The following is an 18,871-nucleotide window of genomic DNA, read 5'->3' on the forward strand; positions in this document are numbered from 1 at the left end:
CTCCCAAGTGCATCTGTTGATGCTCCAACCCAATCATGGGAAAACAGTAAGCCAGAGTTCATAACAACTGTTAATGTGATTATTCCTTTTTATTTGGCAAAAAGAAATCCTTAGAGTTACTGATAATTAAAAAAAAATCATATCTGTTAACACACCTATTGTCTTGAGGAGGACTTTCCAGACATTAGACAAACTTGTCTAATGCACACCCTGTGCAACCAGGAATGTTTTTCTATATGGAGCTGTAGTTTATGCCAATGTCTAGGAAACCGCAATACTTGCATTTTACTGATACATTAACAAACTCACTTTTTTCCTTTTCCATTGTACAGAAACCTTGTATTTTTCCACTACCTTTATATGGAAACTAAGAATCAGAAAGTACAATTTAAAAAAGACTTGATTTTTAATTACTGTCTATTAGCATCAAACCTCCATAGGGCAATGCATAACTCTGCAATTTCAATGACAAAGAAAAGAAATGGGAACATCTTTAGATGTAATTCATTTCATTACCAAGAACCTCAGAAATTACTGGAATGGATTAAATAGCATTCAGACAGAACACTTAATGAATTATATGAAACCTACTTTCAGGGATTTTCATTTTCTTCAAATTTATGAAAACACAAGAGAAAAATAGCAGTTTGCATTGATGAATTCTTCAGGTTTTTATCAATATACTATCAACAAAGGCTTTCTTTTCATTAGCTGCAGAGATTTAGTATAGATATTTAGTAGAATTATATAGGAACAAATGATTTATGGTGATCAACCTTGATAAATAAGACATTTGGGTAAGAAAAAGTACTATCTTTCCTGTGGAATAATCTGGCTTGCTAGAAAGAACTTTATTGGGATTAAGAATATGAATCCAGCTCCCATTACCAGTGATCTGGCCTCCCCGTGCCTCAATACATGAGAAATACTGTGGTATTTCCATGAGAAACATGAGGAGCAAATAACCATAATGCTAGCAATGTGCTTTGCAGACAACATTACTACCATACTGAACTATATCAGAAAGTCAAATTAGCTTCTCCTTCCCCATCCCTCTAAATTCTGTTGTTCTAAGAGTTAAAACAACAGATACAAAATATCTTGAGAAAAATTAAAAAGGAAAATGTTTCCCTCAGATCTTGAATAAGTATGAGTAACTCAGTATGCCCATTTCCTGCAGACACAGTCCTGAATCAGAAGTCAAGACATAGCCCACAGTGCCAACAGTCCCAAGTCAAAGCTCATGAATACTGAGGCAGAAGTGCACAGTCACACCTGAGAGAGAAGCCTGACAGGACAATGACTCAATATTTTAGGTTCCCCTTACTCCCCCCACATCTTTGGTTCTATATTCAGCATCTGTCTCTTCTCTGACACTCTTAATTGTCAAATCCTGCAGAAGAGAGGACAATCTTTCGTGTGTGCAATAACTAGTTCAATGCATCTTCATAGCAGCAGGGCTGTAAAGTTATCTTAATGCAAGTAATTAAGAGCAATAACAAACACACTTCCTTAAATACATTATCTCAATGCCTCTCCCTTCTTCCAAGTCAACCATGGTGTCCTAAGAGCTACACTCTAAAAGGTAGCATCTCATCTGTTTTTGCAGCATGACCTTCACAGTTTGTGGGGAGAAATGAAAGGGCTATCATTCTCCAAAGGAGAGAGCATCTTTTGTTCAAAAAAACCCCATTTTATTTCAAAAACTACTTTAGGATTTTATTTAACAAACCTTGAGATCTGTCCACACATGCTTAGAAGATGTTAAGACTTCAAAACATGGAATTTTAATGAAAAGAACAAAGGACAGGGCTCTTGCTATCTACATACAATTGACAGCAAGAGGAAGAATGATTGGGACTTGCTTTAAACAACACTGCTAAACAGCTTCCAAGATAATGAAAGGTTGTACACACAGGCTAATTTTCAGAGTACAGCAGAAGCCAAGGTGAGCTCACACTGTAAGAATCAACCTATTCCTTCCATTGAGTTTTCATTGAGCTTAAGATGTCACACTGGAAACAGAAGCAAAGGTGCAAATGTGTGAACAGGATGGTTAAACTGATGCCATAAAAATAATAAAATCATAGAATATCCTGAGTTGGAAGGGACCCACAAGGATCACTGAAGTCCAACTCCTGGCCTTGCAACAGGACAACCACGAGAGTCACACCATGTGCCTGAGAGCATTGTCCAAATGCTTTGTGAACTCGAAGAGTTAGAACATGGCAGTGGAGTGCATGTTTCAAGACATTTGCCTGTGTGAGTACTAGAAATTTCAAACAGTCCTCATATTCCCACCTCCACAACCACAACACTTGGCCATGACGGAATCATAGAATATGCTGAGTTGGAAGGGACCCACAAAGATCATTAAGTCCAACCCTTATGTCTGCTCAGGACCAACCTCAAGAGTCACATCATGTACCTGAGAGTACCACCCAAATGCTTCCTGAACTCTGGCAGGCTTTGTGGTGTGACTGCTTCCCTGGGGAGCCTGTTCCCATGCCCAGTCATCCTCCAGGTGAAGAACTTTTCCTTATATCTTAACCTAAACCTCCACCGACACAGCTTCATGCCACTCCCATGAGTCCTGTCACTCATCACCAGAGACAAGATCAGTGCTTGTCTCTCCACTTTCCCCATGAGGAAACTGTAGACTGTGATGAGGTCTCCCCCAGTCTTCTCCAGACTGACCAGCCAAATGATCTCAGCCACTTCTCATACAGCTTCCCCTCTAGGACTTTCACCAACTTCATACTCCTTCTTTGGACTCCCTCTAATAGTTTAACACCTTTCTTATTTTGTGGTGCCCAAAACTGCACACAATATTCAAGGTGAGGCTGTACCAGCTCAGAGCAGAGCAGGACAATCACCTCCCTCAACCACCTGGTGATGCTTTGCCAGATGTCCCGCAGGGCACAGTTGGCCCTTCTCGATGCCTAGGCACTGCTGACTCATCTTCAACTTGATGTTGACCAGGACCCCCAGGTCCTTTTCCATAGCACTGCTCTGCAGCATTTTGTTCCCCAGTGTGTATGTACATCCAGGGCTCTCCCATTACAGGTGCAGAACCCAGCACAGTTTTTATTGAACTTCATATAGTTGGTGATTGCCAAGCCCTCCGAGGTCTCTGCAGGGCTTTTCTGTTTTTGAGGGAGTCAACAGCTCCTCACAATTTAATACCATTGGCAAACTTACTCAGTATCCCTTCCAGTCCATCATACAAGTCATTTATGAAGATATGGAAGAGCACAGGGCCTAAGATGGAGCCCTGCACAACCCCACTAGTGACAGGCCACCAGTCTGATGCTACCTCATTCACTGTTACCCTCTGCATCTGACCCCTGAGCCAGTTGCTCACCCACCACGATGTGTTTATCCAACTCTGTGCTGCACAGTTTGTCCAGAAGGATCCTGTGAAAGACAGTATCAAAAGCCTCATTGAAATCCAAAAAGACAACACCAACTGGCTTCCTTTGGATCAACTAGGTGGGTTACCTTGTCAGAAAAGGAAATCAGGTTTGATAAGCAGGACTTTCCTCTCATGAAACCATGCTGGCTGTGACCATTGACTGCATTGTTTTTCAGGTGTTTTTCAATACCTCCCAGAAATAATCTTCTCCATAACTTTACCAGCCACTGAAGTGAGACTGACAGACCTGTACTTTCTGGGGTCCTCCTTATTGCCCTTCCTGACAACTGGGACAATGTTAGCCAGTTTCCAGCCTGCTGGGACCTCCATGGATTCCTCTTCAAAATCATCGAGAGAGGCTTTGCAGTGGCATTAGCCAGCAATTTGAGGATTCTCAGATGAATCTCATCAGGTGCCATTGACTTACAGGGATTCTGCTGGAGCAGCTGGTCAGCCAGGAGTTCATCATTCTCACAGTCATGGTCCTCCAGTTCAGGACCCTGGCACCCTCTTAGCCCATCATTAGTGTTGAAGAGAGAGGCAAAGAAAGTGTTAAACACCTCTGCCTTGTCTCTGTCCCTGTTTGTGAGGTGACTATCCTCATCATGTAACAGGCCAATGTTATTTCTGCACCACATTTTGCTATTAACATGTTTTAAAAACTCTTTTTATTGTCCCCCACATTTCTGGCCAGTTTGAACTACAATTGAGGTTTGGCTGCATGAATTTTTTTCATACAAGGGTGAGCAACACTTCTTTATTTCTCCATGTCACCCAACCTTGCTTCCACTGGGCCTACACCTTTTTTTGCCTTAGCTAAAAAATAAATAAATAAATAAATAAATAAAATAAATAAAAATAATAATAATAATAAAAAATTAAAAAAATAAAAATAAAATAAAATTAAAAAAAAAACAAAAAAACCCAAAAACAAACAAACAAACAAAAAAACAAACAAACAAACAAAAAAAACGCCAACCTTATGCTACATCTGCTTGCATTCCATAATTCTGGAATTGCCTACTGCTGTGGTCTGTGGAAGTGGTGCTTAAAAATGGTGACCAGCACTGACGGACCCAGGGATTTCCCTGTGATAACTTTATTTATTTATATGTCTATTTTAATTTTACATTTTTAAAATCTGATTTATTCTAAAGTTTTTTCACAGCAACTCACCCATAGAATAGTGCAAAATTAGTTAAATGAAAATCTGTGGTTACACTGTAGTACCAATTCAATACATACAGAGTCACAGAACACCATGGACAAGACTTAAGCATTCTGAAGTCATATGCTACTACTATTAAGAAGCCTGTCTGAGAAACTTCACAACAACCACATGCAAGATTGTTATCTCTTTTATGCAATACTCAGATTTGATTTCTCATTTAGATGCCTTCAGGATCTATAAGGTTTCTAGATACAGCATGATAAAAACATCTAAAAAAACCCAATTCCCTCTTTAAAAGCCTGTAAAATTTGCCTAGAGAGAAATACTGCACTTCAGAGACTATGAATATAACCTAAAGAGACATGTTAAGGAAACAATACCTGAATTTACACGTCTTGTCAAAGTAATAATGATTTCCTGATGAGTCAAGCATATTTTCTTGCTTTATTTCAGGATGGGGAGAAAAAAAGTCTTATAACTGAAACCAGGTGTTTTCTGTCCTAATTTATTACATCAAACAATGATGTTACTGTAATACCACTCTAACACTAATATATAAAAGTATACACTGCTCATAAGAAATTAGCAAGCTAAAAAAATTGTTCTTCAGCATAATAGCTTATGACAATGCAAAAAAGAAAATCCAATAATATGTTCAAATTTTATTCATGGGCTAGGAAAAAAATTTAGATGACAGATAATGTTAAGGAGTTTTAACCAAATGTCACCAATTAAAAATAAAATGAAATCTGGGAAACCAGTCAAAATTATACTTGAAAATAATTTAAAGCAAAAAGGGGAGAATCAGAATTTTAATTTACAATCAGAAAATTACACAAATAATTTCAACAAGTAGCTAGTCAGCTACCCCTACTCTGTACAGAAAGGCTTTGGATGGTCAACATCCCTCCCAAACAATTGGACGGAGCTTTCTTCTTAGTGGAAGCTGGTACCAAATAAAAACCCACCAAAAGCCAAAAAAAAGAATCAGTAAAAACATTCTCTGTTTTGGTAAAGAGGTAGAACAGTGATACAGAAATATCACAGATAGAGTCCTGTGCTTGGTACAGTGACAAAAGCAAATAGCAGAAACTTTTCAAAAAGAGATGATTGCAATGATGTTTTTGAAGGCAACAGATGAGGAAAGCAGGATAAAGGTCTGTTACACCATATCTGCCAAAATTTCAATTTTAAAGTTGTGTCTCACATGGGACAAAGCGGTCATTATTTAAAGCCGAATATATTTTATGAACTGACAGATGTAGGAACTGTGATCAATAACAGCCTGGAGGTCTACACATCACACATTAGATATCTGCAAGCAATGGCTAAGAGAAGTAAACCAAGCAGTTAACTTCTGCAGTCCAAAAGACTGGTTTAAATCACTATCTTCACAAAAAGACAACTAAAGGATAAAAATATACATCATTTTATATTAATCTCCCTGAATCAACTTCACTCATATTTTACCATCCCTTCCTTGGGAAATAAGATCACATTATTGACAGTTTTGTGGTGGAGTTTATTCCAGTAGTTTATTTATTGAATTTCAGCCTTCACAGCCTTCCTATTTTTTCATTTCACATGACATAGGTGCTGTCAGAAAACTGTATGTGTGCCTTCTTTTACAGTCCCGTATCTCCTACCAGTGTCTGCCCCAGCCCAGAGTTTCACCCAGACAATCCTTGTCAATGTGGCAATCCTGTTAATAATCTTGAATAAGAGTATGTTGAGTGCAAACTGGTCTTTGCAAAACTGCACAGGCCAGCAATCTCATCTGTTTGGTTTGGTTTTGATATATTAGTCTATCCAGCTCCATCAGTGCTCTCTGCTTCCAAGTTGTTACTTTTCTGTGACCTTGTCCAAAATCTGCAGTTTTTGCAGTTTTCAGTGAAGGCAAATTTCTTTTCAGAACTCATGCACATTGAAGATGACTTCTACTGATACTACGGATATTTCCAAAATCTACAGAATAAAAGCTCCAGGTAAAACCTAGAACATCAGCTACAAGCTGCTGATTTGGTGATGTGCTCCTGGTTATGGGACAAAAAAACCCCAACTCCTCAAAAAACCAAAATGAACAAAAGCCAACCCCATGCTCCAATGATTCAGGTACAGTGAAATGAGCACATCATTGGTGAGCAACAAACATATTGAAATCAACACATAGCAATGTGAATGCTCACATATCCTAGATGATTTCTGTAATTATAAATAGAACAAGAATTTCTTTCGTTATCGTTTCATAGCTACCTGACTAAGTAAATTCTGATGAAATCAGTATTGCTAAAGTCAGGGTAGTAACTTAGGAGAGACTGTAACACTGCCAATCTGTCCACTCCCAGCTGTCTGACAGCCAATATATTCATATCAAGCATATGTTAATGTTTTATTTGCATGGAAATAAACTAAAATAATAATGTGCTGCAAGTATTTTATATTTTATGAACTCCCTAGTAAGAACATAATGAAAAAGGAATGGAAAAGATTATCTTTTTTCCCAGACAATCTTGACAAAATAGGTTATAAGGAGAGCAGAGAAAAATCTGGCCTACAGCAAAATTCTCATGTAAAAAAATATTTTTAATTCTCTACCAAAATATTACCAATATTATTTTTCCAATTTCTTCTTTAGTGCAGATCACTACATATTCAGTGTAATATATTTTAATGAATAAGGATTTTCTTAAACATACTTTATTTTAGTATTCATTCCTCAGGAAGACTAAAATTAGATGATTTTACCATTAACTGGAATTGTCCTCATGTACTGATACATTTCTTCCAGACCTAGAGCCTTCTAGTAGAGTTCCATAATGCATGGAGTCCAGAAGAGCTAAAAAGCTACTCACCTAGGAGGGAGTGGTACTTTGATGCATGAAGAGACTGAGACAGGCACAGGCACTGATACCCCCAGACCTCCTTTGCTAACAAGGAACAACAAAATCCAAAGGACATGGGGAAGGAGGAAAGGAAACATAGGAACAAAATATTCTGAGAAGTCTAATTACTGTAAGCTGTAATTCAATGCACCGTAAGCTGCATTTTAATTTACACAAAACAATAGACATACACGGTGTGAGTTTCCTGCTCAGAGGGGAATTCCAAAGGAATTGCAAGTGAAAAGACTCACTGTTCACCTCCTGATGAGGGATACCGCCCAGCTTTCAAAGAGCAAAGGCCACTCGAGACTACAAGCTTGGCAGCAAAAATCCACTGACAGTTCTGTCATTGGCTATGTAACAGATATAAACCAAATATTGCTCTGGTGTAAGATTAGTGTGAACATTTCTATAGCTTTATAATGAAAAATATATTGAGAGACTGAGCACCTTGGGTCAAGAGTGAGACTGGCCCTGACTATGAAAGCCAAGGAGAGTCCTTCCAGTGTCTTCAGCTGGCTTTGAGTCCAGCACAGCAAAGGCCCCGAAACATTCTTAGAGTGTCTGAGCTTCCTGAGATGTTACACAGCCCATAGATGCGAAGGCCCTGAGACCTTCCCAATGTTGCAAACTCGTGATGGAAGGGAATGAAGAGCAGGCTGTTCTCAGTGGTGCCCAGTTTAAGGACAAGAGGCAATGGGCCCAAAATTAAAACACTTAAAAATCCATTTGGACACAAGAAAATACTTCTTTACTGTGAGGGTAACCAAGCACTGGCACAGGTTGCCCAGGGAGGTTGTGGAGTCTCCATCTGTGTAGATATTCAAAAGCCATCTGGCCACAGTCCTGGGTAGCCTGCTCTAGGTTGCCATGCTTAAGCAGGAAGGTTGGACCTGGAGACCTCCAAAGGGCCCTCCCAAATTCAACCCTTCTGCGAGACTTCAAGACTGTAGGAGCTATGCTGAATTCACAAGTAACACATAAATCAATTATGCTTTTCTACTATAGTTTTGTAAATCTAAAACAGCTCCACTGATTTTGTTGACCTATATGAGTTCAGGGACTTGTTTTTTCCCTTTAAAATATATTTCACCTGAAAAAATTATTTGTGTCCTATTTTGAAATGAATATAAATACTGAATTTCTTTTGAAGTCACAAGAATTGCTGAAGTAATAAAATGGTTTAAACGGTCAGTAGAGTATAATGTCATTCATCTCAGTAGTACAAGTGGGTATATAATGCTTTTTATCTGTCATTCCAACATAATACTATCATTATATGTGACGCAAAAGCCTGAGAAATAAGGTTGATGTGAATAATTTCAGCACTGAAAATCCAGAAAGTAGAGGCTGAACAGACACTATTCTGCTAAATACTAAATAACTTTCAGAAGTTCTGCATGCTGACTACAGGAGGTTATAATAAATAACATAGCTCTAGGGAACAATCCAGTGCTGGCTGTATTCCAGATATTTTTTAGTACTATTCTGAAGTAGGCTAATTTATCTGACTTTAGATATTAAAAAAACCTCTCAATATAACGGAATTTATACACTTTTGCTATTTACACTTGTGTTCTTTAAAAAGACACATATAAATATTTATAATCAACTAATTTTTTGCATTAGCCAGAATGTTGCTTCTCCTTTATATTCTAAAGTGTGTATTTTTTATAAAAGTTATGATAAAATACTAATCATTGCTTCACTGCTAAAAATGGTCTCTTCTTCCTCCAGTACTAATGCCTGCTTTGTCACCCTGAGCCTGCTGGCTGCCCACAGACCTCAGACTTGTGTGGTGTTCCCAGTCAGCATGCTGGAGCTGCTCTTTGGTTTCCCTTCCTCTGATTTACTGCAAGGATAAGATGACCTATTCAGTCAGTGCTCACTAATCCTGCCATTCCATCATTTCTTTGAGCTGCAGCCTCTTCTTTGTGCCACACTGAATGCAGGAGAAATTCAGCAAGAGCTGGAGAAGCAAGGCAGGGGCTGGCATCCCACTCTGCTACTGATGGACATCACTGAAGGCAAGAGGGTGCAAGCCCAGAAAAAAAGTGACAATTCTGTGAGAAGGTGAAACTTGGTGAGAAACTGTGCTGGCTTTGGCTGGGATAGAGACAATGTTCTTCTCAATGGCCGGTATAGGGCTGTGTTTTGGATTTGCGCTGAACACAGGGTTGATAATATAGAGATGCTTTTGTTCTTGCTCAGCAGAGCTTACAAAGAGCCAAAGCCTTTTCTGCTTCTCACATCTGCCAAGCTGGTAAGAAAATTGGGGGTGCATGGGAGGTTGCAGGTGAGGCCACCCAGAGTGACCAAAGGGATATTTCATACCTTATGCCATCATGCTTAGTATATAAAGTTGCAGGAAGAAGAAGGGGGGGGGGGTATGTTTAGAGAGACAGCATTTGTCTTCCAAAGTAACTGTTAGGTGTGATGGTACCCTGCTCTCCTGGGAATGGCTGAACACCTGCCTGCCCACGGTAAGCAGTGAATTCATTCTTTGTTTTGCTTTACTTGTGTGTGAAGCTTTTGCTTTCCATATTAATCTTTCAACCCATGAGTTTTCTGGCTTTTACCCTTCCAATTCTTTCTGACCTTAATGACAGGGGAGTGAGCGAGTGGCTGCAGGGTGCTTGGTTACTGGCTGGGGTTAAACCACTACAGCAGCATAGGCTTAAGTCCACAACGCTTCAATTCACCCAGATAAATTATGATTTTCAGGTTAAGCTTAATCAATATTCCTTAAGCTTCTAGATAGAAATTTTGCACTCTTGCTGATGGCCAATTGCTGTACAAAGGAGAAGCAGATGGGTTTTCACAGCTCCTTCTCTCTGTGTCAGTAGGCTACAAGTGCTGGAGCTTGCAGAAGAGTGTCTAGCTTTGGGGGAAAAATAGTGTGTCATGAAGAGCAAGAGGGGAAATCCCTTTAATTTTAATCATGAAGTTAAAAGTTTCTGTAAGCACAACAGGTCGCTGTATCAGAAACCTACACATTAAAAGAGCTACAATGTCCAAATTTATGTTTTAAATATTTTGTTCAAAAATTCTTCCCAAGTTATATAACTCCTTTACACACTCTCTCTCGTGGCTGCTAGCAACAGAACTGTGAGCTGATCGAGTACAAGCCTGTGCTTCACACAGTTGCTTAAAATACTTGCGTTAGAGTGCAAATTTGGTTACAGTGCACCAGAAACTCATCAAATGTTCTGTTTCAGAAAAAACGCAGGTACATGGAAAAATCACAGCCTGCAGATTTAAGCATAATCACTCAGAGTTTAACCTCTACTGGAATCTGTTGGGATAGATTTAAATAGTTTGGGATTAGGTCTAGAGGTAGTTACAGTGTCACTGGGAGGAAGATAGTGATGAGAAAACAGCAATTTCTCCCTGGAGATCAGTCTTTGGTGACGGGAATTACTGCACCAAATACTGGTACAAATATCACTTCTGAACTTAAAAAAATGAAAATCAGCTAGTCTTTATTAATACACTACCTCTATTTAAAAAAAAAAAACAGTGCATATAACACATAGCTATTGGAAGTGATGCCTCACTGTTAATACACCAACTAATAAAAACATTACTATAAATAAGATTTGCTGACCAAGCACCAATTGTCTCAGCTACTAAGACATTGGCAGTTCTTCCAAAATTCACTTAAAATAAATAAACCTGTTCTTGTACTTCTTAAACCAAGTCTGTGGTCTAAAGTAATTTTATAGGGTCAGTAGTAGAGCTTAAACTCTCCACAATTCATATCAGTGCCTATCACCATACAATGCATTTATCTCTGCAGAGGAGAAAAGAATTAAATGATCTTTCACACATACTTTCTCAGAAAGGTTTACAATTGCATTGAGTACAGGAAAGAAAGCAGTCCCTGCCTTCTGACTACAAACAATTCTCCACAGGAAGGTCCCACTGAACTAAGATACATGCTTTGGTAGCTGGAGTGACTTTTGCATTGAATAGCTTGTCTTCAGCTGAAACATATATCCAACACACTGGTCCATTTATCTGCCCTGGAAAATTGCTGCGCTTCTTTTAGCCCATTACAGCTAATAGAAAACACAGTGATAATTTGCATGCGTTGCCATTCCTTATGCTACCAGCATCGACCTTCACACAAGGCAAAACAGTACAAATTGTCTGAATGTCCTTAAACAAAAGTATGGAGTTAGGGGAAAAAGGTCAGGGTTCAGTTTGCTGTTTGTTTTGTGGGTTTTTTTCCTTTTGGCTCACAAGAAGAACCAAAGTCAAAGCAATATTGGTTAAAAAATAAAAAAATCTAAACCATTCCTTACTAAGTGTTCTTCCCTGAACTAAACATTTAAGAAAATAAAGAAGAGTCAGTTGTACTGAAATTTCCAAAACATCAAACAAGATACAACAAAGCAGTACTGTCCAAAATGTAAGTGCTGGGCTGAAATTCAATTCCCAAAACTCGGCAGGATGGTAAAGTCTCTTAGCATAACTGCTTAATGACAGAACAAGGCTTTAAAATGCATCACTCTATATTCCTATCTGACACACCTGATATACATCACAGTAACTGATGTAAACACTAACCTCACAACTTTATCTGTCTAAAACTCCAGTATCTAATATAATCACCTGGGCTTCCTATACAATCCATGGAAGGAGATGTCCACATCTGAAAGGCAACTCATCCTATCCCTTCCAGTCCCTCTCAGTACCAAGTGCCCTCTGGAGGTGCCAATCTCTTTCACTGGCTATCAAGAGAGCCAAACTGATGATGTCCACAAACAGTAAGTTATACACAAGAGGCAAATGAAACAGTAAATGACAGGAGGCTTGAAAATGCTTGGTTACAGCCTGTAACCCACCCTGCAGTCTGAGTGTTAGCACACGTTATGGCCCAATTTTGGCCTGTACCAGCTAAAACGCTCTGAAGCAGTGCCAGGCATGGCTGTGGAGACAGCCCTGATCAGAGGCCATTCCCAGTCAGCCATCTGGATGCAGATAATCTGTTGAGGGGGAAGGGGAAGAGAGTTTAGCCATGCAGATTGGAGCCACAAGTGCCACTCAGCTACAGAGCCACAGAACTGTGTCTGTGCTATTTTACTTACTAGTGTAAGTGAAGTCACTTCGGATTATATTCCCAAATTCTGAATGCCTAAAGCCAAGCAGAATGACCTCATCCTTGATCACTTGGGGGTTAATAAATAATTAAATGAATATTTAAATTAATGCCATTAAAAACCCAGAAAGCCTGCTTGCTGACCACTGTAAAAGCCTGAAGTGCTGTACTCTTAACTCTTCCCTGCCAGCTATCACTAGGTCAGACCTCATTCTTTTGATTTTTGATGACTTTGTTCAAACACCAGCAGAAGAAATTGAGAAAGGAAGCACTTAGCTCTGGCAGAGTGAGACAGGGTCACAAGGCTGGCAGAGCTGCCATTGCCTGGGCACTTCTACTTACAAATAGAGGCATCAGATAGAGGCTTGAATGCCACACATCTCACATCCCTGAATTACCAGTGCCCTAAATCATCTAATATGCATGGTAATTCTGTGTAGCTGGTTATAAAAAACAAAATTACTTACACAACAGTTTGGCAGAAACAACCCCAAGCAAGAGCCACGTTCACCAAGCACACTGACCTCAATCAGCTCAAACCCTGAGCTGAAGACACCATGAGGACAGAATACAGCTGATACATACATATGAACTCAGAGACAACTCAGCATTTCCACCAAGTTGGCCTGAAGAATAAGTCAGAGTCCTGCATCTCCATTACCTCTAACTTCCACTCTTTAACTACCTTGTCAATGGGACTCCAATTTTGATTCTCCACCCTTTGGTCACAGGAATTTAGCCACTTCAAAAATGGTTTGATCTGTTTTAAAAGTCACTTTAAATAACCTAGATGAAATTAGGAACAATTTTCCAAAATCAATTTTTACTTATATTTTCTGATCTAATTATTTTTCTAGTAGTTTGTCAAGAGAGTAATATGTGTGCATGTTAGTTATAAATTGAATTCTGTACTGGCATCAAACTCACAACACTGCAAGATACAGCACTTTTGATAATATTAAGAATATCAAACAGGAAATATCAAAGTAAACTTCACAGTGTGCGGTACCAGAACTGTATCTTAATTTGAAGAAGTATCAATGCTGTATGACAAGGTCAGTGTCCATATGCTCATTCGCATTTTTTCACTCTTGTCAAGACTCCCAATAAAAACAACTTTGGAAGACACATAATATGATGTGAGTGCTTCCCCATTAACATCCCAACTCAATTCACAGGTAGTACATTAGGAAAACATAATTCAGAGGATCCGGTTTTCAAATTCTGCCAACACAGAGATTCAAATAGCATCAAATAGAGGCTTGAATGCCACACATCTCACATCCCTGAATTACCAGTTCCCTGAGTCATCTAATATGCGCCGAAATTCTGTGTAGCTGGTTAAAAAAAGTATTTGAATTCTCATTTCCTCTTAATTAGAATTAATCTACTTGAGTAAGTTAATTAGATTTCATGAAATGGAATGGTTTGTGTAACTTCTAACACAATTAAATATTAATAAACTCCTGTGGGAGCTAGATCAATGGAGTACAAAACATCTTCCTGAATTTTATCTTACAACGTGTCATTTTACCCAGTTATGTATTTCTCTATACTCTGTAAGAAATTTTTTATGCAGTAGAAGAGTGATGAAACCCCACAGAAAAATCTCAACATTTACAGAATAAAGAAGTGTGTGCATCTCATGCTAAGTTTCGATAGTCGATTCTATCACAGTCTATAATAACTAACCATCGCATATGGAATACACGTAATCAACCTGAACTATTATATGTAGTCCATCTAAGTAGTGATTAAACCAAAATTGTCCTTCTCTGGCCCTATTTACAACAAAACCAAAATGCTATAAAACCAAAAAGTAATCATATATCCTAAATGACAATATTAAATAACTTTTATTTATTTTCCTGTATAATTCTTTTATGACCTTTTGGTGAAAGAACATTTCTAGGTGTCTGGTTTTTGCTAGTCTCTTGGGTCTAGATGAATTTTCTCTTCCTTTAATTACAGAAGAAGAACCGTAAATCTGAACCTCCATTTCTAGCACTACAATATAAGGTTGGAAGTACACTCTTCTTGAGATAAAGGTGTGTTAGACACTGGTCAAGTGATAGACAATGGAAGACAAATGCAGAAACTTTTTAATTAGCTTTTTTTCCTTTAATTAGCTTTTTTTCCTTTAAAACTTTGATTAAAAATACCTATGCTTAAAAAAAAAATGCAACTAAAATGAAACAAAATATCCCCAAATGAAAAATTAAAATCTTCTGGTTATCAGTTTCCCAGAATACTTCAGAAAAGTCCAAGTTCCCCAATTCCTCAACCCAAATATTTAATTCCCTGACCAGTTCTTTCACTGACATATTTACAGAGAGGTTCATGTTCTGTAAGATTGCAAGGTATTCATTAGAAGAAAGCACAACAGTAAAACTTACATTGACATTCCTTGCAGCACTTGCCATCCACATAGGCCAGGGCAGAATTAAGTGGACAGTCAGCAAGGGGGCAAATCAAAGCCTCGCACTGCACCGTACCGTTCTAGAAGAATGAAAGGTGCTTAACTGGTGGTTATATTTAGCAATAACAGAGATGTTCTCAACTTGAAAAATCTATTTTTAAATGCAGTGAATTCTCTAACAACACTGAAAAAGACATTTTATCACAGATTTTTTAATAACTAAATGAACAGAAACTATACTTTCAGAATGTCACACATACAGTCTTTTAGACATGAATCAAGTGTTCTTTGAGATGATAACGATCCTTTTTTTTTTTTAGAGGCAAATCTATTCGGAGGCAAAACATTCAGTTTTTTTGTTGACTGGCAGATAGATTACTGTGAAATAACAATTGCACAGAATAATACTCTGCCTTCTGAATTTTATGTATGAGACAATACATTTCTAAAAAGGTAATAATACTATAGCTGCATTTAATACTAAATTCAAAGAATTTTAAATATTTATCAGCCAGAATTGATACCATAGAATACCAAAAGTAAAATTAATATTAATAAAATAATATGAATAAAATTAATAACCCTTCAGAAATATAAAGATCAAAAAAATACTAAGCTTAAAGAGACCCATTTAGCAAATTATAGATAGAAACAAATCAAAGGTGCAGTACAAACAACAGCCTTTTCTCTGATTTCTAATGGCCTTTGGATTAGGCATTTAATGAGTTCAAATGAAGTGAATGAGTTTTACATGAATGGACAATAACACAGATGCCATGGTTTGATACCTGAAGGGATACTTGCAATCACTTCTGAAGCTGTGATACCTTTGGGAATCTTCCCTCCACCAAATCTTTTTCATTTGTAATATAACAGAGCTTACATATGACCCTGACATTTTACTCTTTATTGCTTGAGATGTAACCAAAGGCAACCAAAGGGAATCAGACACAAGGGATCTATTAAATAATTCGCTAGGAAAAAGACTGTGTTGAAAGTGACAAAAAGCAGAGAATTAATTATCCAGAGAAACTATTTGCAGCTCAGTGCATGGGAATAACATGATAGCTAAGTATATTGCATAGTATCTGCATATGGTGATGCATATGGTGCACAAGAAATACAGGACATACACATACTAGCACTGCTGAAACTGTAGGGAAGTACATTAATACTATTCCTTAGATTTAGATCAAGTATTAAAGCACTTTGTTGTTACTACCAAGCAAACATCTGGAAGTTCTCATTATTTGCTTCAATAAAACTAATCAGAGGAAACACTGGAGTTCTTGACTCTCCACTCAAACTGTAGCCATACCATGCAAGTGCAGTTCTTACAGCCATCTGTCCAGGATTCAAACTCTCTGTAAGTCGTGCCTTTCATTGTGCATGTCCTTTCACAGTAGCACTGATCCAACTTATTCATCCTCTGTTCAGCTTGAGATAACTGTATAGTTCACAGTAAAGTTTTTAATTTGTAAGTGGTTTTCACATTAGTAAAAACACAATTCAAACTGTCCCCCTTATCATCAAGTATGCAGATGAGAGAATACATGTAGGGAAATGCAGTCAAAGACACTAGAACAGATATTGTTAAAAATGATTAAACCATCAGTCATTCAGAGATGGAAATTAAGAAGTAAGACACAATGCACTTCATCTTTCTCATCATCATCATATCAGGGCTGTCACGAAACAAAATGAGTAGGTCAAGATGGATACACCCCCCTTATTTCTCACCTTTGTATATGTGAACTGATCAAGAATCTTGCTCTACATTAAGTAGACTTGCAGACAGGTTAATGGCAAAAGACCAAAATCTGAGTCGAGTGGCCAAATTGCAAGTAAAGCTCAAAACCAACATGTTAGCAGTTGTTTCTGCACTTCAGCCAAAGTGTTTTTAACATCTGTGTATTGAATCAGCCAGGTAATCAGCATTTCTGCTGATATCTAAAGAACTGACCTTTAAAATTAGAAGACTAGTCTATTTTCAGTGGCAGATATGAATGGTTTTGGATTTTACAGGAAAGAAAAAAGAAAGTCCTGCTTTGGATTCTTAATTCCTTGCCTTGCATATATTTTGTATGAACATGCCTTTGGCATCTCAGGTCTACAAAAGTCTTGGAGTCTTGCTGCAATAAACACTTTAAACACAGTTACCTATTTCATCCTAGGTTTATTGATTTATTAGCTAAGTAGAGTTTGGATATGTCTGAGCCCTTTTCTTGCTAAGGGACTTAGGTACTGTTTACTATTAAAATACACAATTCCACAAAAATATTAAAACACAAGAAAATTCTCTGAACTGGGAATCTGTATGTAGAGACACCAGGCACGGCTTCATAAAGATATAAACATACCATGCAGGGATGTTTTACACACACCCATGTGCACATCCCCATATAAGCATGAAAAATCTACAAAGACAGGAATTTAGGACTGATAGTCCTCATTTCTCCCATGACTTGAGTCCTAGTAAACATTACCTTAGCTGATGTTTTGGCTAAAATGTCTTGCAGTTCCATAATTTTCTGCACAAGTCCATGGAAGTCATTACAAGTTGGGCATGCTACAATAATAAAATATGTGTTTTAATAAAAAACCAAACAAACATGTATTCACAAAAGGTTCAATCATGTCAAAGTTGACAACCAATACACTTAAATTTCAAGGGTTTAAGAACGCTTATAAGACAGAAAGAAGGCACAAAATACACCTTTCATTTTACGATATAAGAATAAATAGACTTACTGCGATTAAGGTCTGGGCATTGAGAAATAAATCCTTGAGGCATGACAAGTAATTGCACATCTTGCATTATGCCCTATGTGTAAGTGGAGAGGAAAAAAAAAAAGGACACTTTTTTTTTACCTGTCAAAATTATGTTTTCCATTCACCACGTAAACCACATGTAAAGTCCACATAGAAAAGCTACCTGATAAAAACAACACTTATGAATAAAAAGCTTCTTGCCTGGATCCAATTCAGTGATAGAAGAATAAACAGAAACTAAAATAGATAGATGTACAGACATACTGAATCATTTTTAAAGACATGAGATTAAGTGTCAAAATATAATTATGTGGCAAGAGTTTGGTGGTTTTGAATTCATTGTTATTTTTAGCTAGACACTGCAGAAAAGCTTGAAAATGACCTTTAAAAGTAATTCAAAAACAGTTGCAGTTTCAGTCACTTTGAAATACACTTTTAAATATAATGCAATTTTTTTACTAAGCTATAAATCTTAAATAGATTCAAAGATTAAAGAAACAAGAGTTGGGAAAAATACATTCGTGTTAACCCTTAATGATTTGTGCTGGTTTTGGTTGAAGTAGTTAATTTTCCTCACAGTAGCTTGTATGAGCCTATGTTTGGGATTCATGTTGGAAACTGTTGATAACACAGGGATGTTTTTAGCTATTGCTGAGCAGAACTTACACAACAACAAGGCCTTTTCTGTTTCTCGTACCCACCCGAGGAGGTTAGGGGTGCAAAAGAAGCTGGGAGAGACACAGTTGGGACAGCTGACCCCACCCGACCAAAAAAGGGGTCATATCCCAGAGGATGTGGCGTCACACGCAGCATTTAAAGCTGGGGCTAGAAGAAGGCAGCAGGGGTGTGATGGGTGTTTGTCTTCCCAAGTAACTGTTAGATGTGATGGAGTCCTGCTTTCCTGGGGATGGCTGAACACCTGCCTGTCCCTGGGAAGTGGTGAATGAATCCCTTTTATGGGTTTGCTTGTGTTTGTAGCTTTGATTTACCTATTAAACTCTATCTCAAACTAAAAGTTTTCTAACTTTTATGCTTCTGATTCTCTTCCCCACCCCCAGGGCAGGGAGTGAGCAAGAAACTAGGTGGTGACAGCTGGGGTTAAACTATA

General features: G+C 37.9%; 1 protein-coding gene across 1 annotated transcript in view; it reads right to left on the bottom strand.

Annotated features, from left to right (window-relative positions):
• The window catches only part of NELL2 (neural EGFL like 2), a 145,924-nt gene that overhangs the window by 94,894 nt on the left and 32,159 nt on the right, over positions 1–18,871 (bottom strand). The window contains exons 6-9 of the mRNA XM_050323417.1: positions 17,743–17,815; positions 17,478–17,560; positions 16,310–16,438; positions 14,969–15,071 (exon numbers count right to left, since the gene is read on the bottom strand). Coding sequence (XP_050179374.1) covers positions 14,969–15,071; positions 16,310–16,438; positions 17,478–17,560; positions 17,743–17,815 — 388 coding nt within the window. The remainder of the gene's footprint in view (positions 1–14,968; positions 15,072–16,309; positions 16,439–17,477; positions 17,561–17,742; positions 17,816–18,871) is intronic.

The sequence above is a fragment of the Myiozetetes cayanensis genome, unplaced genomic scaffold (assembly GCF_022539395.1).
Source record: "Myiozetetes cayanensis isolate MyiCay16 unplaced genomic scaffold, myiCay2020 scf3, whole genome shotgun sequence".
NCBI classification, from domain to species: Eukaryota; Metazoa; Chordata; class Aves; order Passeriformes; family Tyrannidae; genus Myiozetetes; species Myiozetetes cayanensis.